General features: G+C 44.4%; 3 protein-coding genes and 2 long non-coding RNA genes across 5 annotated transcripts; all 5 read left to right on the forward strand.

The window, feature by feature from the left end:
• Window positions 1-459, forward strand: LOC136193974 (uncharacterized). Its single transcript, XR_010671500.1, has 3 exons — window positions 1-125; window positions 177-305; window positions 357-459. It is a non-coding gene; the product is annotated as an uncharacterized lncRNA (long non-coding RNA).
• A 57-nt stretch (window positions 460-516) lies between these two features.
• On the forward strand, window positions 517-4,837 carry LOC136193959 (transient receptor potential cation channel subfamily A member 1 homolog). Its single transcript, XM_065982969.1, has 22 exons — window positions 517-616; window positions 679-783; window positions 847-945; window positions 994-1,098; window positions 1,156-1,269; window positions 1,328-1,432; window positions 1,480-1,584; window positions 1,633-1,698; window positions 1,746-2,093; window positions 2,244-2,363; window positions 2,421-2,552; window positions 2,600-2,698; window positions 2,748-2,852; window positions 2,903-3,004; window positions 3,054-3,152; window positions 3,200-3,304; window positions 3,364-3,483; window positions 3,534-3,635; window positions 3,686-3,793; window positions 3,841-3,906; window positions 3,954-4,577; window positions 4,631-4,837. Exons 2-22 carry the CDS (start codon window positions 757-759, stop codon window positions 4,835-4,837), a joined length of 2,958 nt encoding a protein of 985 aa, XP_065839041.1. The 5' UTR covers window positions 517-616; window positions 679-756.
• Window positions 4,838-5,200: 363 nt separating this feature from the next.
• LOC136193975 (uncharacterized) lies at window positions 5,201-6,550 on the forward strand. Its single transcript, XR_010671501.1, has 4 exons — window positions 5,201-5,735; window positions 5,787-5,829; window positions 5,887-6,324; window positions 6,383-6,550. It is a non-coding gene; the product is annotated as an uncharacterized lncRNA (long non-coding RNA).
• A 4,006-nt stretch (window positions 6,551-10,556) lies between these two features.
• On the forward strand, window positions 10,557-14,407 carry LOC136193967 (death-associated protein kinase 1-like). The gene is made up of 14 exons (XM_065982977.1): window positions 10,557-10,678; window positions 10,726-10,827; window positions 10,882-10,986; window positions 11,037-11,138; window positions 11,193-11,291; window positions 11,339-11,446; window positions 11,505-11,624; window positions 11,675-11,785; window positions 11,832-11,936; window positions 11,992-12,057; window positions 12,105-12,737; window positions 12,787-12,981; window positions 13,034-13,892; window positions 13,945-14,407. Exons 3-14 carry the CDS (start codon window positions 10,930-10,932, stop codon window positions 14,238-14,240), a joined length of 2,751 nt encoding a protein of 916 aa, XP_065839049.1. The 5' UTR covers window positions 10,557-10,678; window positions 10,726-10,827; window positions 10,882-10,929; the 3' UTR covers window positions 14,241-14,407.
• A 62-nt stretch (window positions 14,408-14,469) lies between these two features.
• LOC136193960 (uncharacterized) lies at window positions 14,470-20,593 on the forward strand. The gene is made up of 22 exons (XM_065982970.1): window positions 14,470-14,511; window positions 14,630-15,598; window positions 15,660-15,762; window positions 15,821-15,897; window positions 15,945-16,046; window positions 16,096-16,164; window positions 16,216-16,278; window positions 16,390-16,512; window positions 16,570-16,695; window positions 16,748-16,849; window positions 16,900-17,004; window positions 17,058-17,162; window positions 17,228-17,326; window positions 17,385-17,489; window positions 17,542-17,658; window positions 17,711-17,812; window positions 17,863-17,928; window positions 17,985-18,614; window positions 18,670-18,864; window positions 18,918-19,776; window positions 19,835-20,122; window positions 20,178-20,593. The coding sequence occupies exons 1-22, from the start codon at window positions 14,470-14,472 to the stop codon at window positions 20,465-20,467; spliced, it is 4,737 nt and encodes a 1,578-aa protein (XP_065839042.1). The 3' UTR covers window positions 20,468-20,593.
• Window positions 20,594-20,756: the final 163 nt, after the last annotated feature.

Here is a 20,756-nt window from a genome sequence, read left to right on the forward strand (position 1 = left end):
AGAGATCAAAACGATCGTTTGCTGTGCGTGTTGCAATTGAACGGCTGAGTGCAACCATCAGAGAAGGTAAGCGTTATGAACTGGAGAGATTCCTTTTGGCAGAAAAAGGATTTCACATTGGCCAGGTACGGAGAACGTGTTTTTATATCCGCTGCATACGATTATTATTTTTTCAGGCGGGGCCCAACTTGGTAGACGCTATTCACTATGTGGCGGGAAGGGAGTTTGAGACGGCGGATGAGGCAGATGAGTGGCTCAGCTATTTAGTTTTTGACAAAAATGAAAACCTTGACAAGCCAGGAAAAGTACAATATCAATACTTTTGAGTTGATAAATTAATTGATATGTATGTGTAGATTGGTTTACTGACACCACTTCACTGTGCGTGCGGGTGGGGAAATATTTATGGCGTCATGTGGCTCGTCAGTCACGGTGCAAACGTCTCCGTGAAAGACGCGGTATGATAAGAAAATGTACGTCAGATTGTTGTCCACACTGACAGCTCTTTCAGGGAGGGAATACGCCGTATTCGTATGCCTGTGCAAGTTCCGTTGACACATTGAAAAAAATTGGCTATTTGGAAGAACGTGGCTATCTTTTGTCACCGGATGACATAGTAACGGCTTTGGCGTAGACTCTGTTTCAACGGATTCAGAAACTTTCCTTTTCCTCCTTTAGTGTTGGGCCGCTGGGAATCAATTTACATCTTCTGAAGAAGCTCAGAAGGTTTTGAGATATCTTTTTATTCAAAAGAAAATGAGTGTCAACGCTACTGAAAAGAAGGTACATGATGAAGTTCATTTTTCTTGCCTGCACAAAATATCTGTAATAATTAATTAATTACAGAGCAATAACACTCCTTTGCATTACGCTTGCAACAGAGGAAGCATTTTTGGAATGAAATGGCTTGTTGAACACAATTCTGCTATTAATAGCGTCAACAAGGTTAGGAGATTTCACCTGCAGTGCCTATAGTCTTATTTATTATATCAGGAGGGCCAAACGCCTTTTATGTTGGCATGTGCAGGTGACATTGATCCTTCACTGAAAGCGCGCTACTTAGATGAAAAAGGAGCCGACTGTTTTGCAATTGATGAGGTGGGTCCATGTTGATGTTGTTAGAGAAGACAAAGCATTTTTGAAATTTAAATTCAGGACCAGAGAACGGCTTTCTGTTATGCCACCAAGGGTTCAAAGTCTGAAAAGGACACAGAAGATGTTCTTCAATTTCTTGTCGCAAAGGGCATTCTCATCAATTCTATTTCTAAGGTTTGATTTTCACCAGGCCTATTGGCGGTCTTAGTTTGAACAATTTGTACTTGTTTAGTGGAGGAGGACACCCTTATTGCACGCATGCGATTCGGACAATCCTTTTTTCAACGCCATTAAGCAGCTCATTGAGCTGGGGGCTGATATTGCTGCTACAGATTCCGTTAGTAAGAATGCTTCTCGCCGACTTATTCATTTTATTGTTTATAGATGAAACGGAATGCTTTGCATCTGGCTGCGAGTAACCCTCGAAAATGCAAATCAGTTATTGATCTTTTGATTGAAGAAGGTGTCGACGTCACTGGTGAAGACGAGGTGATGTGGCTCGTGATTAGGAAATGAATTCATTAATTTGAAATTCAGAAAGGAAAAATGCCTCATCAGGTAGCACGTGATGATGAAGTGAAAGCTCTTCTTCGACAGCATTACGTACGTTTTCATTTTGATTCTTTCCCGAATGCATATTGTTTAATTAGGACGCACGGTGTGCAGCCAAGGCGGATCCAGAATGGAATCGCCTCGATTCTGTGAAAGATAAAATTTTGTCTCATTTCGGCAACGCTCTTGTTGGAGAAACTGCTCTTGATCCTCTTCGCTCCCGCGGGTGTCTTTCCTCTCGTCAGTACGAGGAGCTTCTGGGATGCTCGCTGAAGAAAGTGGCCCCGGAGTTACTTAGTGTTCTTATGTCACAGCCACCTCCCAGTTTCTATTCCTTTTGCGCTGTTCTGCAGCAGGGGAACGACGATCAAAAGGCTCTTTATGACTTCATCGCTTCTGTTCCAAGGGTGACTCAAGATGATGAGTCAGGCGGAAAAAATTTAAAGGTAGGTCTACTCGTGTAAGTTCAGGCTGAGCAGTGTGATCGAAAAGCGAGTGTCGTCTTCTAATTAACCGAAAACGAATTCGTAGAATCGCCGACTTGCGACGAAAAATATTGTTATTCATTAATTAGTTGGCTGATTGGTTGTTGGCAGAAACGCACTCCGAGAATGATCTCGTCCGCGATCGAGCGATTGGCCACGATAATCCAGAAGAGAAATGAGGATGAATTGAAGAGTTTTCTTTCTACAGAAAAAGGATTTCGATCTCAGCAGGTATGGAATAGTTGCGTTTTCCATCGCTGCACGCCACTGTATTCTCTTTTTCGTTAGAACGGCGACGATGACTTTTCATTATTTCACTATGTGGCGGGAAAAGAGTTTGAGACGGCGGATGAAGCCGATTATTGGCTCAGCTATGCGCTTGTGCAAAAGAATCAAGAGATTGAAATGATATCACCCAAGGTATGAAAACGCTTTGGATTGGTAAATTAATTGATGCGTGGATGCAGAAAGGGCTCCTCCCACTTCACTGTGCGTGCCAGTGGGGAAATATTTTTGGCGTTGAATGGCTCGTCAGTCACGGTGCAAATATCAACGCGAAAGACATTGTATGGCTTGCAATGGATTTCATATGGTTTCACTAAGCACTCTTTTTAGATAAAACGTACGCCATATTCTTGTGCCTGTACAAGTTCTGTTGACACAATAAAAAAAATTTTATATCTCGAAAAACATGGCTACATTTTGTCACCGTCTGATATTGTAAGCGAATTGATATCAGCTCTCTCGCACCAATAGCATTTGATTTATAGGTTTGGGCAGCTGAAAATCAATTTTCGTCGTCTGAAAAAGCGGACGAGATTTTTCATCAGCTTGTCAATGAAAAGGGATTGAGTGTCAATGCTACTACTGAAGTGATGCATGGCGTGCTTTTGTTTGATACATGTGCAATCTTTGTAATAGAATCAAAACACTCCTCTGCATTCTGCCTGCAAGGATGGAAGCATTTTTGGAGTGAAATGGCTTGTGGAACACAAGGCTGATATCAATAGCGTCAACCAGGTTAGAAGATTTTACTTGTGATACTTTTATTCTTATTTTATCTTCAGAGGGGTGAAACACCTTTTATGAGGGCGTGTGCAAGTTCCATCAATCGCTCAGCGAAAGTTCGCTACTTGGGTGAAAAAGGAGCGGACTGTCGAGCAAAAGATCACGTGAGATGTTCTTTATTTGTTAGAAAGTCAATAAACAAATCGCCGTCTTTTTTATTCAGAATGGGAAGACGGCTTTGTTTCATGCCACCGATCCCTCAGAGTGTGAAGATGACGAAGTGAAAGATGTTCTTCGATATCTTGTCATTGAGAAAGGCATTGATATCAATTCTTTTGATAAGGTAGCATTCTTTAGATATTTAGCATTTTCGTTTGGATATTCTATTTTTAGGAGGGAAAGACACCCTTAATGGACGCATGCTCTGAACATCCTTCTTTCATCGTCATTCAGCAACTAATTGAATTAGGAGCGGATGTTTCTGTCAGAGATAAGGTTAGTTATAATGCTCATTCCTCGCTCGTTTTTTATTCAAATCTTTGTAGGACCAACAAAATGCCTTGCATATGGCTGCACAGAGCGCTTCAAGAATAGACAAGTTAATTATTGATCTATTGATTGAGAAGGGTTGTGACGTCACGTTGCAAGACAAGGTGACGTTTCCCTTGAAATTAAAAGAATTTATAAATCAGAATTTTAGAACGGAGAGACACCTTATGAGGTGGCTGAAGATGGTGAAAGGAGAGCTCTCCTTCGGCAGCATTTCGTACGCCATTATTTTGATGGAGTTCTCGTATGTATTTGTTTTAATAGGACGCCCGATTTTCCGTTCTTCAACGAGAAAAAGTTCGTCCGGATTCGATTAAGTTTTGCGTAGTTGGCAGCGAAATGGCTGGAAAAACCACTTTTGTCAACTCTCTTCTTCAACTCAATCAACCTCCACCCAATGATCGTACACCGGGTGTTGGTATCTATTATTGTGAAGATGAGAAAATTGGCAAAGGATCGTGGTGGGACTTTGGTTCCCAAACGACATTCCACAGCGCACATGCGCTCCTCTTTCAACGGTCCAATACGATGTTCATTCTTATTCTTCCAATTCGAAAGGGAGACGAGATGACGTCAGAAAAGAGTCTTCTAGATGAAGGTCAATTCTGGTGCGCGTTTGTTAAGGCTTCATTAAGAACGCTTCTGTCTCACGTGGCGTCGCTAATTCCATTTATGATAGTATTCAATTTAATCGGTTTCGAAGAAAAGGCGGGAATTGAAGTGAGTTTCCAGATGAAACGAGTCGCCAGAGAGCTTCAGAAACTATTTGGCAATACGTTCAATATTGAAGTTGATCACGTGATCGAAATGGATTGCGGTAAGAGCAATTCGGTTCGCATGGACGTTTGTCGACAGAAACTCAAGAAAATTCGTGAAAAAATGCTAGAAGTAATAACTCAATAATCTAAAAATGACATTTTGACACACTTTGGTTTTCACAGGCAGCGGATGGCGTTCCGAAGTTATGCCACGAAATTGAAAAGCATCTCTCTATTCCGGACGAAGAGAGAGAACATTCATTGGCCTATTTCCTGACAACTGAAGAATTCCAGAAGTGGATTGCTCAAGAGGTCAAACTCGTTCTAAACGAGGACGAGAAAAAAGTGGCTGTTGAATATCTTGACTCGTCGGGATTAGTGAGTGATTAGTATTTGTTTTGCACTATTTAATAATATGTTTATATAGATTATTAACCTTGGTCGTCGCATTTGTGTTCGACCTCAGTGGCTGTGTCATAATGTAATCGATCCTCTTCTCGCTCCTACCTGGTTTCCAGTCGCCATGCAGATGGGGAAATCGGGGAAGGCGTCAAAGAGTGACATTGAATCGGCTCTGACGGCATTTGAAGACGACCTCGTACACAAGGGCCGTCCATCTGCATTCGTTGTGAAGGCTGACGTTGCAATTGAAGTTCTTCGCTCTTTGGATCTGTGCATTGCGCTGGAAGACGCACCTGGAATGTATCAGATTCCCGCTCTACTTGACGATTCAATTTCTCCCACCGCCTGGGTTAAAGATTCGAAGTTGGACGTGTATCGTGGTCAACGATACGAGTGCCTCCTTTCCGTCGACATCATCTCGCCGTCGTCGTTTGTCATTCTTCAATGTCGTTGCTCTCGTCTGACGAACGCAAGTGAAGAGCCTTGGAAGAACGGCATAAAATTAGTGAGGATCATTGGCAATAAAGTAATTGAGTGTCTCATCCAATTGGGACTCAAGATGGGACATCATTGCATTGACGTCATTCTTCGCTGGTCCAGCAAAGTGAAATGTGACGCTGAGGCAAAGAAATTCTTCAACGAACTAAAATCGATGATCGCTGAAGCGTGCGACGAAAGAAGTCCGGGAGTTATTCTCAACTGGTTTTATTTAGACAGTTCTCATCTTCAACAACTTGATGAAGATCCGGCCATTTATTCTTTCAGTGAAGTTGATCAAAAGCTCAATGACAATGCTCTTGATCACATCTTGTTTTCAACTCGGCCAGAGAGACGAAATCGCTTATGTGTCCGAGAATTGGCGTTTATAGAAGGGATTGATTCCAAAGTAATAGAATAGAGCCCGAGAAGAAAGACTCACCAGTTTATTTTCATTTAGCCTTTGGTCGCCTCTAATCCGGATCAAATTAAATGTGCTTTTGGTATTCCCTTTCAGTATGTAATATGAAATAATTGTTTATTGATTTTATTTTGTTAAGACTCTTTTCCCGCCGATGGTGAGCCCGTATCAGTTGAGTTGATGAGAGCATGCGCCGCCCTAAAAGGTTCCAAATGGATGGATATAGGCACTTTTCTCATCAGCCCTGACGAAATCGAATATATTCGCGATTTCGCTCCTACCAACTCCGCTCGCATGTTCAAAGTGCTCGAATCTTGGAGCAAAGGAGCAAAATCTCCGACGGTAGGCAGGCTTCTTAGGTGGTTTGAGCAGGTTGACGTGAGTCAAAGAGCTATCAAAATAAAGTATGAAGAACTCTATGGACGTAGCATGCAGCTTGACCAGCCGGCGATCCACACAAGAACAAATTAATGCAAAAGCAGTCGTGATAAAGCAAGCTACCTGCTAGCTTTGGTAAATAGTAAATTTGTATACATATTGCTGCACGAGCCAGCCCAAGAGGACTGGCACTAACACGGTAAATTTTGTCAATTTTCAAAAATCTTTATTAATTAATATGGCTTATATACCCCTAGAGATCTATCAATATGGTTTTACACCAAACTTCCTCAATTGGTCCAACAGTAACTCCACCCCAAATTTAGTGCTGAGATTTTTTACCTCTTTCTTCGTTGTCTTTTGCAAGCCGTACTTTTTGCCGCCTCTCACGAGGTGTCATTTTCTTTATTTTCACTGTGACCATATTACAGTATTAACTTTTCGCCGGGATATTTACCGGTATCTGTGTCGTTTCCCGGATACGAATACAGCATAAACGAAAGACGGCGACAAGAGTCGGCTGAAAACGACCCTATATAAGCAGCTATTGAAAGACGGCTAAGGATTCCCGAGAGTGAACGAGCTAGGAACGGTGAGAGGGATTCCTTTTGGGGAAACCAAGACAAGCGGCGTTTTTCGCCTCGTTACCTACTTTCTCTTGATAGGTATGTTCGTCTTTGACGGCGAAACGCTGTCTACGCCATTCGAAGAGCGCACTGGCCTGCCAGCGCGCGACGCGTCTCGACGGGTCGTGTCCAGTTCGATTATGCCGTCCGAAGAGACCTAGACGTCAGAGGCTATATAGGGGCTATACATGAAAACAATTCTTCAACTCTTACGATCGAGTGTTGGAGAATTGTACATACAAAGAAGGGCCATGCATATGAAAGCCGATGCTAAAACTTAGAGACATGACTGCGCCCTCGGTTGTTTTTGCTTCTGTTGCACCGTTGGTCTACGTAGGGGCGATTGTGATTGACAGACTACATGATCCGATTATAAATTTAATTCGGGGATTTGACTGATATAGATGAAAATTCAAAGTCAAACGGTGACGGGGGAGGGGAAGAACCACGCTTGGGACTCTGATGTTCTCGGGCGCGCTGGTGTTCGGGGAAAGAGCAGCTAATGTAGTCTACCTTTGATACATGTAGAAGCTAGCCTCGCAAGCCAGACCCTACGAGCAGTGAGGCAAGACCGCGCCCACACACCTCGCGCGCTAGCTACCAAACGCGAACAGCCTCCTGCTCGTAAGGGTCTGGCTTGCGAGGCTATGTAGAAGCTGACAACCCGTCAAAATTTCCGAGCCCCGCCGGCTGCGGTTAGAATGGATAGCTATCCGGTCTATCCAAGAAAGGAAAGACGCCGAATTGAACTTCAGTTCCTTTCTGGTTTATCGTTTTCGCGATAGGTCCCAAATGAGATCGCGTCACAGAGAACTTGGGTCTTACGCGCGTTACCCGGATTTCTTGTGTATCTTTTGTTGATCTTGAAGATCCACGCATGAGTTACCTTGCTGATGCAAGAATAGGAGCGGTCATGCAGCGCTTTTTTACTCTCGCATATACCTCCGTTTGAGACGCTCGATCAGCTGCCTAAGCTGTTTGTCCGATCTCCGTTGCACCATGATAGGTACGTCGGTCACCAATACTGCGCACTTACTGAGAGGTACGGGACAAATAACGTACTATATCACGCACTCTTTGAGAGCCATCGGCACGTGCGAAGGATTAACAAAAAATTGCACCTATCGTGTTGCAAAATTCAGAGAGATCGGACGCCCGGTTTAGCCAGGAGAGCGTTCTCAGAAGTAGGCAATTAGCCCGTACATAGGAGTAAAAAAGGCGCTGGAACGAAGCTAAGACCTCTTTTTTTGTCCCCATTTTTTCATTAGCAAGGCAAGTAATGCGTGAACTCTAAGATCAGGTAATCATGTCATTCAAAAGCTTCGTGAAATGAGGGTTTCGCAGTTTTGCTATAACGCGCTTCAGGAGTGAGAATCGTTTCTCCAGTGACGTCATGTGACGTCGCGTGCACCATTAAAGGGGCGTTGATAGCTGCCGTTAGACGAGATCGCGCCCTCTTAACGACGCGACGAGCCAGCTGTTAGTACATATGTATTCGTCGAATTAATTGCCACACGAAAAACGTTGTTATTGCCTATTTGCTGTTGGAAGATGCAGAGAGGCAGACGAGGCAAACGGAACTCGAAAAGTATGCCGTCTGCGATCGAGCTATCGGCCGAGATAATCGAGAAGGGGAGTGACGATGAATTGGTAAGTTTTCTTTCTACGAAAAAACGATGTCGGCGTAAACGGGTGTGCAGTATACTATAGTCGCGTTTTTCATCGCTGCACACTATTGTATTCTCCTTTTTGTTAGCACTACCACTAGATAATGACGACTGTTTTGAAGTCGTCATGTGGCCCCGAACACCTCGTACGTACCTTTCCGCCTGTCCCTCCTCGCTATCCGTAGAGTAGAGAGTTCTAGAAAGAACAGATCCCGTATTAGAGGGAATTTCCCTTACTACGTCACAATGGAATTGTTACATTACATTTCACTCATGGAGAGGCAACCTTCGTAAGTGGATTATCTCTAAATTTTACCCGCATAATTAACTTGTTTTAGGAGAACACGACGTGGAAATCGACGAGGACGCCGCCGAGGGGGCGGACAACCCCTCATGCGCGTCACCTACGGTGGGATGACAGTATCCATCCCACCGTGGCAGGCACGCAGGACCGGGGTGATGAACACGGTCGAACGACATTTCGACCAAACTTTCAGGGCAAATCACCCCGGTCCTGCGTGCCCATCATACATGTACCACCCGTACAATCCGTGGTACACGTACAGACATTTCCGCCCGATAGTGGCGGAAACCCCTTTTCCTACTTCTCCTCATCCTCCTCCGCCGCCTCCTCCGCCTCCACCTCCACCTCCTATGATTTCGGCGGCGACGACGCCTGTGGCGGCGGCGACGGCGGCGACGACGGCAACGACGGCGACGACGGCAACGACGGCGACGGCGGCGACGGCAACGACGGCGACGGCGGCGACGGCGGCGACGGCGACGGCGGCGACGGCAACGACGGCGACGGCGACGGCGGCGACGGCGGCGACGGCGACGACGGCGACGATGGCAGTGACATCTGCCTTCAGCGCGTCGTCGCCGACGACGGCAGTGACGTCTTCCCTCAGCGCAATTTGCTTGAGTGTACCGAAGGCGTCGCCTGCACAGGAAGAAAAAACTTCTAAGTAATAACTTGTCTGTTCGTCATTTGTCTGTTTTTTTTGTTGAAATAAGTGATACATACATATATAGATATAACTATATATATATATATGAAAAGTTTACATATTTGCGTTCATGTTAGCGTCACCCAGGCTGCACCACGAGGAGGTCTGAACGCTTTGCAGCCCAAAAAATTTTTAGGGGCATCACATTATGCATGAGCCCCAAGGCCGTAGCCTAGATGCTGTTTCAAAAAAAGAAGCATCCCAAATTCTTACCACTACTCTTCAGCCGTTCTTGCTCTCGAGGGACCTGGTGCAGTCAATGTCATAAAGAACTTACTTGGGAATCGCTTGAGGAGAAGTCGCTCATTGTCTTCGCAATTGCAAATCCAAATGAATGAATGTACGTCTTATTGTTACGTCATTCCTTTATTCCCCGAACACCAGGGCCACATTGTAATACGTCATTCATAGTCTACGTCATTCATATTACGTCATTTTCCCCGGCCCCTTCTCCGATCGCTTCGATCGATCGGACGATCGCTCGATGCGATCGATCGGCTTCGATCGATCTCCGCTTCGATCGATCGCTTCGATCGATCTCCGATCGATCGCTTCGCTCGATCGCTTCGATCGATCTCCGATCGATCGCTTCCGATCGATCGATCGCTTCGATCGATCGCTTCGATCGATCTCCGATCGATCGCTTCGATCGATCGCTTCGATCGATCTCCGATCGATCGCTTCGCTCGATCGCTTCGATCGATCTCCGATCGATCGCTTCGATCGATCTCCGATCGATCGCTTCGATCGATCGCTTCGATCGATCGCTTCGCTCGATCGCTTCGATCGATCTCCGATCGATCGCTTCCGATCGATCGATCTCCGATCGATCTCTACCATGTACCAAGCGCCCACTGTTTTACTAAGTCAGTCATAGATTTTTCGCAGTGTGCGATAACGATCCGGGGTTACTCTACTGTGAGGTCACTTTTTGGTGGAGAGTATGACATCACAATGACTGTGATGTCATAAAGGCACCTGTGTGTGTGATTGGCCTATGTGCGATTGTGACGTCAGGGTATACCGACAGACAGACAAACACTTTGAGATTTTGGCCGATCACGTTTGAGAGCCCCTCCCACCAGGGCGCGCGCGGGCGAAGCCCGCGCGCGCCCTGGTGTTCGGGGAATAAATTATGGTGCCCTAACTGGTCATTTCACGATGTGGCGGCAGGACAGTTTGAGTCGGCGGTGGAAGCCGACCAATGGCTCTACTGTGCGCCTCTGCAAGATATTGAAAAGCCAATAGGGGTATCAATACGTTTCGAAGTAGTTAAGAAATCTATGCGTGGATGCAGATTTTTCGACAACGCCCACTTCACTGTGCGTGTCAGGGAGGAAAAATTTTTGGGGTTAAATGGCTTGTCCTTCACGGTGCCAATGTCAACGCAAAAGACAACGTATGACTTGGAATTTATTTTACATTTTTGCACTCATCATGCACTCAATTTTAGAGAGGATATACGCCATACTCTTATGCCTGTGGAAGTTCCTTTGACAGAATGCGAAAAATGATTTTTCTTGAAGAACATGGAATCTTTTTGTTACCATCTGATATTGTAATAGAATTGGTATTAACGCTCTGGCAACAGTGACTTTTGACATTTAGGTTGAGGCAGCTTCCAGTCAATTTTCGTCATCTGAAAAAGCGGATGAAGTTTTTCATCATCTTGTCAACGAAAAGGGAATGAGCATCAATGCAATGAATAGGGTGAGATATGATGTATAGTTCTATGATTTGCTACATGTGAAATATTCGTGATAGAATGGAGAAACTCCCCTGCATCAAGCCTGCCAGAGGGGAAGCCTTTTTGGAGTGAAATGGCTCGTGGAGCACAACGCGGAAATTAATAGCGTTGAAGAGGTTACAAGTTTTCAAATGAGATGCTTTCATTCTTATTTCATTTTTAGTTTGGCAAAACGCCTTTAATGTTGGCGTGTCGAAGTTCAACTGATCGTTTATTGAAGATCCGCTACTTGGATCAAAACGGAGGTAACTTTCAAGCGAAAGATCTTTGGGTGAGATGGTTTATTTGCTACGAAAGTCAATGAAGAAACCGTCATATTTTTATTTTAGGGAGGAAATACGGCTTTGTTTTATGCCGCCGAACCCTGGAAGTGCGAAGATGACGAAGTGAAAGTTGTTCTTCAATATCTTGTCATTGAGAAAGGCCTTGATATCAATTATGCTAATATGGTCACATTCTTACAATCTTCCACAAATTCGTTTGAAAATTCTATCTTTAGTGGGGAATGACACCTTTATTGTACGCATGTAATTCACCATTTTGTTCTCCTTCTGTTGTTGCCATTCAGCAACTAATTGATTTAGAGGCTGATCTTTCCGCCACAGATAACGTTAGTCTTCTCATTCATCGCTCGTTTTCTAGTCAAATTTTTGTAGAAAAAACGAAATGCCTTGCACATTGCTGCACATAATTCAAAGGCAGTCACGTCAATTATTGATCTATTGATTGAAAAGGGAGTTGACGTCACTTCTCAAGACCAGGTGACGCGTTTTCAATCTGTATTTATTGAAGAAAATTTATAAACGTGAAGTTCAGTACGGAAACACGCCTCATCAGGTTGCATCAAATGGCGAAATCAGAGCGCTTCTTCGACAGCATTACGTACGAAATTATTTTGATCTAGTTCTCATATATAATTAGCGTAATAGGACGCCGCCCGATTTTCCGTTCTTCAACGAGAAATGGTTCGGCCGGATTCGATTAAACTGTGCGTAATTGGCGACGAAAGGGCGGGGAAAACGACGTACGTCAATTCTCTTCTTCGACTCAATCAACCTCCACCCAAGGACGAAGATCGTACACCGGGCGTTGAAATTCACAATTGTGAAATTGAGGGAGTTGGCAAAGGATCGACGTGGGACTTTGGTGCCCAGCCGGCATTCCACAGTGCTCACGGTCTCTTCTTTCAAAAGTCCAATACTATGTTCCTACTTATTCTTCCTATTCGAGAGGGAGAACAGATGACGTCAGAATCGGTTCTTCGTCTTCTAGAAAGAGGGCGATTCTGGTGTGCGTTCTCAAAGGCAGCACTGCGTACACTTCCGCCTCACTCGACGTCACTCATTCGCCTCCTCGTGATTTTCAATCTGATTGGCTTCAATGAGAAAATGGCAATCGATCTGAGCATCAAGACCGACGAAGTCGTCCGAATTCTTCGAAACGAATTTGAAGATGCGTTTAAAATTTCTCGCGTGATCAAAATGGATTGCAGTAAGAGCCAATCAGAGGACATGAATGGCTGCCGAGAAATACTGAAACAAATTCGAGAAGAAATGCTTGAGGTAATGATTACTCTTATTGAAATTGACGCCAACATTTATCTTTTTGCAGGAAGCAGATGATGTTCCCAAACTCTGCTACGGCATTGAGAAGCATCTTTCTTTTCCTGACGAAAAGAGAAAGAGTCCATTGGCCTATTTCCTGACGGCTGACGAATTTGAGAAGTGGATCGCTGAAGAAGTAGGCATCACTTTGAGTGAGGACGAGAAAAACGTGGCCTTTGAATATCTTGATTCTTCCGGAATAGTGAGCAATTGTTATCTATCTATGTTATTGGGTAAGTTTAATCTTTATATAGATTATTAATCTGGGTGGTCGAATTTGTGTTCGACCCGTCTGGCTTTGTCACAACGTCATTGGTCCTCTTCTCGCTCCACGCAATTTCCCATTTGTCATGCCTCGTGAAAACCCCGACCGCGCGTCCAAGAAAGAGATCGAATCAACTCTGAGGGCTTTCGAAAATTATCTCAGGCATAAAGGCACGCCGTCTCCGTTTGTTGTCTCAGCCGACGAAGCAATTGACGTTCTTCGCTACCTCGAACTGTGCTATCCATTCGAAGGCAAGCCTGGAGTGTATCGGATTCCCGCTCTCCTCAACGATTTAATTCCGGACGGCATGTGGGTTAAAGATTCGACGTTGGACATGTATCGTGGTCAACGATATGAATGTGATAAGTCGGTTGACATCATCTCGCCGTCGTCCTTCGTCATTCTACAATGTCGTTGCTCTCATCTGAAGGACACGCGCCACGACGTTTGGAAGGACGGTATCAAATTAGTGAGGATCTTCGGTAATAAAATAATCGAGTGTCTCATCCAATTGGGAATAAAGAAGGGACGTCATTGCATTGACGTCATTCTTCGTTGGTCAAACAAAGTCGAATGCAAAGCCGAGGCGAAGAAATTCTTCAACGAGCTAAAATCAATGATCGCTCAAGCGTGTGACGAAAGAAGTCCGGGCGTTATTCTCAATTGGTTCTATTTAGACAGTTCTCATCTTCAGCACCTCAATGAAGATCCTGCTGTTTATTCGTCATGTGAAGTTGATCAGAAAGTCCATGAAAAGGCTCTCGATTACCTCCTGTTTTCTACTCGCCCTGAAAGACATCATCGTGCTTCTGTTAGAGATTTGGTTATCATTTCCGGTTTCACTTCAGGTACTCTATGCCTTCTGTTGACCTTTTTCTTATAAATATAATTGTCTTTTAGACTCTTTTCCCGCCGATGATGCTCCCGTGTCAGATCATTTGATTCGAGCCTGCGCTCTCCTCAACGGATCCTTATGGGAGAATCTTGGAGCCTGTCTTATCAGCTCAGACGATCTTCAATACATTCTTGAGAACTTTGGTCACAACATCGCTCGCATGATCGAAGTGTTGAAATTGTGGAACAGAACAAAATCACCTACAGTGGGTCAGCTTCTAGGATGGTTTGGGGAGTTTGAAGTAAGCCGAAGAGCAATTACGTCGAAATATGAATCACTGTGTACATGTGGCCGAAGATAATTGTTGGTGGTTGGTTGGTGCGAACTGATTTTATAGCTAGTACAAAGAAATATACAGAGTTGTGCACGTAAGTACTTACGGTTGTATTTTGGTTTTGCGATTTCTAATACCTTAGTCAATTCGCTGGCTTATGTTATGCAATCTTTTATTTTTTATTGTTCTCGTGAGCTCGCGTGATTCGCCGTAAACATCAAGTGCATCTACACTGCGCAGTCTCGAGACATACGCCATGGCAGATCCTAGATGGGCTCGTCTTAGCCTCGCAAGCCAGGCCCTACGCGCGTGACCTGGTGGGCGTAACCACCGCTCACGTCGCGTAGGCCCTACGCGACGTGAGCGGTGGTTACGCCCACCATGTCACGCGCGTAGGGCCTGGCTTGCGAGGCTAGGCTCGTCTCATTCGAATCACAGACGAAATTGTTCCTCTTCTCGTCAACGCTCTTGACGGAGGAACTCTTCTCGACAATCTCGTCTCGCGTGGGTGCATTTCCCAAGCTCAGTACGAGAGTAGTCGTCGAAACTCGCAGGATCTTCGGAAATCACCGGAAGATGTTGCTCGCGACTTGCTTACTGTTTTGAGGTCAAGTCCGCCTTCTAGCTTCGATTCGTTTTTTGCAGTCCTGCAGCTCGACGAAGGCCGAAAGGCTTTATTTGACGTGATCGTTTCTGCTATGAGCGTGGCTCAAGCTCATGCAGAATCACCACTTCCCGAAAATACTTCGGACGAACTTCTAGTATCGCGAAAGCATGCTCATAGTGCCTTGAACGAAGAAGACTCCTCTGGCCCTCTGAAAAGTTCCAAAACTGATTTTCCAGAAATGGCATTCATTTTCGTTCATGAGGAGCTCAAAGACGAATGGGAACCTAATGGTGAATGTTTTGTTGCCATTATTGAATCCTACTGTACTGAAGTCGTCTCAGCTGCTGGATTTCCTGAAAGAAAAATTAAAGTTAAGTGTGACTACGTATCAAGAATGACTATCGTTCAGAAAAGGAAGTTGGATAAAAGGAAGTCAAATTGCTACATAGACAAAGAAAAATGCCTTCTTCGAATTTGCCTTCCAGAGACAACACCAGAAGTCTTCAAAAAGTGTCAGGAACAGCTTCTTCGAAAAATGTCTGGTGTATTGGATATTGCAGAGGATAATATTGAGATCACACCCGGAAGTTGTCTTGTGGATCTGACTGTTACTGGAAAAATATTCATCAATTTTGTGTGCGGTTTGCACGCTAGCAATTTAGCTTATCTCTTAGCCTTTGATTCTCTGGCAAGAATTCAATTTGGCTCTTTTCCATCTGTTGCTGTTGTCACTTTTCTTCGTTTTGGACGAATCCAATCGGTGTCTGTTCCTAAAAAAGTATGATTAATTAAACCGAAACGTGAGAGTGAACGTAGCCTTATATATGTTTTCTGTGCAGAACCATTGTTATTGGCCATCCAGAATTGCTTCTATTGTTGATAACGCTGAGCATTTCTTAACGTATGTGCAAGAAAAACTAATGAATGCAACTAATAAAAGAAGTATGATACTCTAAAAATTATAGTGTTCTAGTTATATTCTGGCTTTTTATTCATAAAGTCAATGTCGTTGAGCGATGTGATAAAGAACACAGCTTCAGATCCTTAGTAACCAAGACCGAGCAGTTAGAATTGCAAGTATGCTATACGTTTTGACAATAATTTAAATAATAATATTTATTAAGCGATTTTCTGGCCGTTTTATTTACGAAGTTAACGACATTGAGCAATGCGATAGACAAGCAGTCACCTCCTTGGCAAACAAAACAAAGCTGCTGGATTTGCAAGTAGGCTATAAATGCGGGAGAATAATTCAGGCAGACAATTTAAAGTTAGATTCGTCAATTGAAAAGCAGATATGCAGCAATAAAGAAGCTGTTTGATACTGTTAAAGAACAACAAATGGTAAACTGCTCAGTTAGAAGTAGCTCAAAACATATATCGAAACTGATGTAGGGTTTGAAAATCAAGAATGCAACCATAAAGAAGCTTATTGATACCGTTGAAGAGACACAGAAGGTGTGCTGATCTCCAGTCTACGCAACGCGTTCCTAGAACTAAATATAATCGCCCAGTTTGAACGACCCGTCTCCTAAACACGCTTTTTTTGACCTAATTGTTGGCCTCTAGAGACCAAAACGATCGTTGGCTGTGCGTGTTGCAATTGAACGGTTGAGGGCAAAGATCAAGGAAGGTAAGCGTTATGAACTGGAGAGATTCCTTTCGACAGAAAAAGGATTTCGACTTGAGCAGGTGTGAAGTCGTTTCTTCGTCGCTGCACGCTAATGTATTCTTTTTCGTGTCGTTTAGTTCCAGCCCGGCTTGTCTCCCGTTCACTACGTGGCGAAAAGACATTTCGAGACCCCGAAGGAAGCCGACGAGTGGCTCAGCTCGTGTCTGGAAGATAATCAAAGCGCTATTGACGAACCAGAAGGGGTGGGTATACGATAGTGATAAATGAATCGATAAATGGATGACTTGTTGCCAGCTAAAAGGATTGCGTCCAATTCACTTTGCGTGCAAGTGGGGAAACATTTTTGGCCTTAAGTGGCTTGTCAGACACCGTGCTACTGTCAACGTAAAGGACTACGTATGATCTGGAATAGATGTTGCACATCAGTGCTGATCACTTTTGTTTAGGATGGAGTTACGCCGTATTCTTATGCCTGTGCAAGTTCCGTTGACAGACTGAGAAAAATGCTTATTCTGGAAGAAAATGGCTACCTCTTGTTACCACGGGATATTGTAACAGAGTTCGTATCAACGCTCTGACAATAGAAAGATCGACTCTTTAATAGATATGGGCAGCTTTGAATCAATTTTCGTCATCGGAAGATGCTGACGAGGTTTTCAATCATCTAGTCAATAAAAAGAAATTGAACGTTAACATTGTTCATAAGGAGGTGCTGAATATACGTATATATAATTTGCCTTTGCTTCTTGTGTGAAAGGCCTCTGTCAATGATAGTATAAGAACACTCCTCTTCATCGGGCCTGCTCTGGTGGCAGCATATTTGTTGTGAAATGGCTCGTGGAGCATAACGCTGCTATTAATCTTGTCAATTGGGTTAGAGGAGTTAACTTGCCATACTTTTTTATATATGATGTTCTATGTTCTTCTTCAGAAGGGTCGAACGCCTTTTATGTTGGCATGTGGAAGCTGCATCGATCGATCTTCTAAAGTTCGCTACTTGGGTGAAATGGGAGCCGACTACCTAGCGAAGGATGACGTGAGCCTCCGCTTTGATATCGTTTTGTAAAGATAATGAAAGTTTTATTCAGGTTCAGCAGACGGCTTTGTTTTATGCCACCAGAGACTCAGAGAGTGAAGATGATGTGCTTGACGTTCTTCAATATCTTGTTGATGAGAAAGGCATCAATGTCAATTTAGTTGACGAGGTCATTCTTGCACGTTTCAGTTCAGCGCCAACTTATATTTTGATCTATACAGACGAGACGAAATGCTTTGCATCACGCTGCACAGATATCGACTCTCAAATCAGTTATTGATCTATTGATTAAGAAAGGGGCTGACGTCACGAGTGAAGACAAGGTGACGTGTTAATATCCGAATAAAGCGGCTTACAAAAACGCGAAGTTTAGGACGGAAAGACGCCTCATCAGTTGGCAGAAAATGGCGACGTCAGAATGATCCTTCGAAGGCATTATGTATGTCACTTTTTTTGATTGATTTTATTCCTTGCGTCAATGCGTATACAACGTAGGACACCGTTCGATTTTCGGTTCTTCGTGCAAAGGTTCGTCCCAATTCGATTAAGCTCTGCGTGATTGGCAACGAAATGGCGGGAAAGACGACGTTGGTCAATTCTCTCCTCGAAATCTATGGTCCTCCAATCGACCCAAAAGATCGCACTCCCGGCATTGAAATTCACTTTCGCGAAATTCCGGGAGTGGGCAAAGGAACGACGTGGGACTTCGGTGCCCAATCGACGTTCTACGGCGCTCACGGTCTCTTCTTTCAGCAATCGAATACGATGTTTTTGCTCGTGCTTCCGATTCGAAAAGGCGAAAAGCTGACGCCAGACGTCGTTTGTCGTCTTCTAGAAAAAGGACGATTTTGGTGTGCGTTTGCGAAGGCTTCGCTGCGACCGCTTTCGATTCACCCAAAATCGCTAATTCGCCTTGTAATCATTTTCAATTTGATTGGTTTTACCGATAAAGCGGAAATGAAAGCGAGCTTTCGGCTAAAAGAAATCGCCGAACGTCTTCGTAAAAATTTCGAACATGTTTTTGAAATTTCGCATGTGATTGAAATGGACTGCAGTGAGAGTCAATCCTATCGCATGATGGACTGCCGAGGAAAACTGAGAGTTGTTCGCGAGAAAATTCTCGAGGTAATCAGTAACTGTGCTACCTATGTACATGTGTTTTTTCTATGTACGCATGCAGGAAGCCGACGACGTTCCCAAACTGTGCCACACCATCGAGGAGCATCTCTCTCTTCCCGACGCCCAAAGAAAGCGCCCATTGGGCTGTTTTCTGACGTCAGAAGAATTCGAGAAGTGGGTGGCTGAGGAAGTTGGCCTCGCTTTGACAGAAGACGAGAAAAAAGTCGCCGTCGAATATGTCGACTCGTCTGGAATAGTAATAATTATATTGATTATTTACTATTGATGTTGAGCGTTTTTTTCGCTTAGATCGTTAATCTTGGTCGTCGAATTTGCGTTCGACCGCTGTGGCTGTGTTACAACGTGATCGGTCCTCTACTAGCGCCGTCGTACTTCGTATTCAACATTCCATCTGAAGAATCAGGCAGGGCGACGAAGGAAAGCATCGAATCGGCTCTGAGAGCCTTCGAAAATCATCTCGTGCAAAAGGGCACTCCGTCACCGTTTTCGGTGACAGCCGACGAAGCAATTGAAGTCCTCCTGTACCTGGAACTCTGCATTCCGGTCAAAAGCATGCCAGGAGTGTATCAGATTCCCGCTCTTCTTAAGGATACAATTCCTGTTGACGCCTGGGGTGAAGATCCAATGATGAACGTGTATCGCGGTCAACGATGCCAGTGCGTCCATTCCGTCGACATCATCTCGCCGTCGTCGTTCGTCATTCTTCAATGTCGCTGCTATCACATGCCCAACGTCAGGCACAAGGCGTGGAAAGACGGCCTCAAATTAGTGAAGATCGTCGACGACAAAGTAATCGAGTGTCTCATCAAAATGGGAATAAAGAAAGGTCATCATTGCATCGACGTCGTCCTTCGCTGGTCGAGCGAAGCCGAATGCGGAGCGGTGACACAGGACTTTCTAAATCAGCTGAAATTGTTGATCGGCGCCGTGTGCGATGAAAAAAGTCCGGGCGTTATTCTCAACTGGTTCTACATAGACAGTTCTCACCTGCAAAAACGCGACGAAGATCCGGCTATTTATTCGACGAGCGAAGTCGATCAGAAAGTGACCGACAAGGCTTTTGATCACATACTGTTCTCTGCTCGGCCGGAAGGTGAATGCCGTTCTCGAATTAGGGATTTGGTTATCATTGCAGCACACACTTCCGGTATTAGCTCAGAGACAGATAATTTGAAAAGTCTTTACATCCACTCTTTTTCCTTCAGCTTCTTTTCCCGCTGATGAAGAGCTGGTGTCAGAGCAGCTAATTAGAGCGTGTGCTACCGTCGACGGAGTGCCGTGGGAAGATCTGACTTTTGTCTTCGGTATTAGACAGGACGATCGTTTGGAAATCGAGAGAAGCTCTAAATGCGTCGCGATTCGTCAGCGAAAAGTTTTGGAGCGGTGGAAGCAGCAAGCCAAAGCACCGACCGTGAGAATACTTCTAGAGTTGTTTCAAGATGTTGACGTCTGCCGACGGGATATTGAAGAGAAATACAATCACTATTTGGGACGTAGGTAGTCGTTTTTTTTCTGCAACTTATTGATTGTGAACTCGTCATTTTTTAGACTCTTTTCCCGCTGATGATGCGCTCCTATCCGATGATCTGATTAATGCATGCGCTTTCGTCAAGGGATCTTTGTGGGAAGATCTCGGTGCTTGTCTTATCGGATCAGACGATCTTCAGTACATTCGCGAGCACATTCGACATGATTTTGCTCGTATGGTTCAAGTGTTGAAGTTGTGGAAGAAAGCGAAATCACCTAAAGTCGGCGAGCTTTTACGATGGTTTGAGCAGTTTGATGTCAGCCGTAGGGCTATTCAATCGAAATTTGAAAACCTGCAGTTTCGACCTTAGACTCTACATGTAATTGGGCACTCGTTTTCTCAATAGTCTTCGTTTCAGATATTTTTTTTGTAGTTTTCATACTTGCAGAACTTTTCGTGAAGTCACTGTATTGATGCACGTGCGTTGGCGGAATTTACTGCCTTTTTATCTAACGCACTTTAAGCCAAGTAGATGAGTGGATGGCTTTATCAAGGTAGGCTCGCTTAGAGTCCGTGGCGTCTCTCGCAGCAACGTTTGGTGCTTAGACTCTTACTAGCACCAGTTCAAGCTCCGACCGATTCGTTCGGATCGTTTGGCC

The sequence above is a fragment of the Oscarella lobularis genome, chromosome 12 (assembly GCF_947507565.1).
Source record: "Oscarella lobularis chromosome 12, ooOscLobu1.1, whole genome shotgun sequence".
Lineage (NCBI taxonomy): Eukaryota > Metazoa > Porifera > Homoscleromorpha > Homosclerophorida > Oscarellidae > Oscarella > Oscarella lobularis.

Coding starts and splice junctions, on each gene's coding strand:
- LOC136193959 (XM_065982969.1), top strand. CDS start 757: ATGAGTGTCAACGCTACTGAAAAGAAG. Junction 2,699..2,747: donor ATATCAACGCGAAAGACATT/GTATGGCTTGCA, acceptor CACTCTTTTTAG/ATAAAACGTACGCCATATTC. Junction 2,853..2,902: donor TTTTGTCACCGTCTGATATT/GTAAGCGAATTG, acceptor TTTGATTTATAG/GTTTGGGCAGCTGAAAATCA.
- LOC136193967 (XM_065982977.1), top strand. CDS start 10,930: ATGCGAAAAATGATTTTTCTTGAAGAACATGGAATCTTTTTGTTACCA. Junction 10,987..11,036: donor TTTTGTTACCATCTGATATT/GTAATAGAATTG, acceptor TTTGACATTTAG/GTTGAGGCAGCTTCCAGTCA. Junction 11,139..11,192: donor GCATCAATGCAATGAATAGG/GTGAGATATGAT, acceptor TATTCGTGATAG/AATGGAGAAACTCCCCTGCA.
- LOC136193960 (XM_065982970.1), top strand. CDS start 14,470: ATGGCAGATCCTAGATGGGCTCGTCTTAGCCTCGCAAGCCAG. Junction 17,659..17,710: donor ATGTCAATTTAGTTGACGAG/GTCATTCTTGCA, acceptor TGATCTATACAG/ACGAGACGAAATGCTTTGCA. Junction 18,865..18,917: donor ATGTCGACTCGTCTGGAATA/GTAATAATTATA, acceptor TTTTTCGCTTAG/ATCGTTAATCTTGGTCGTCG.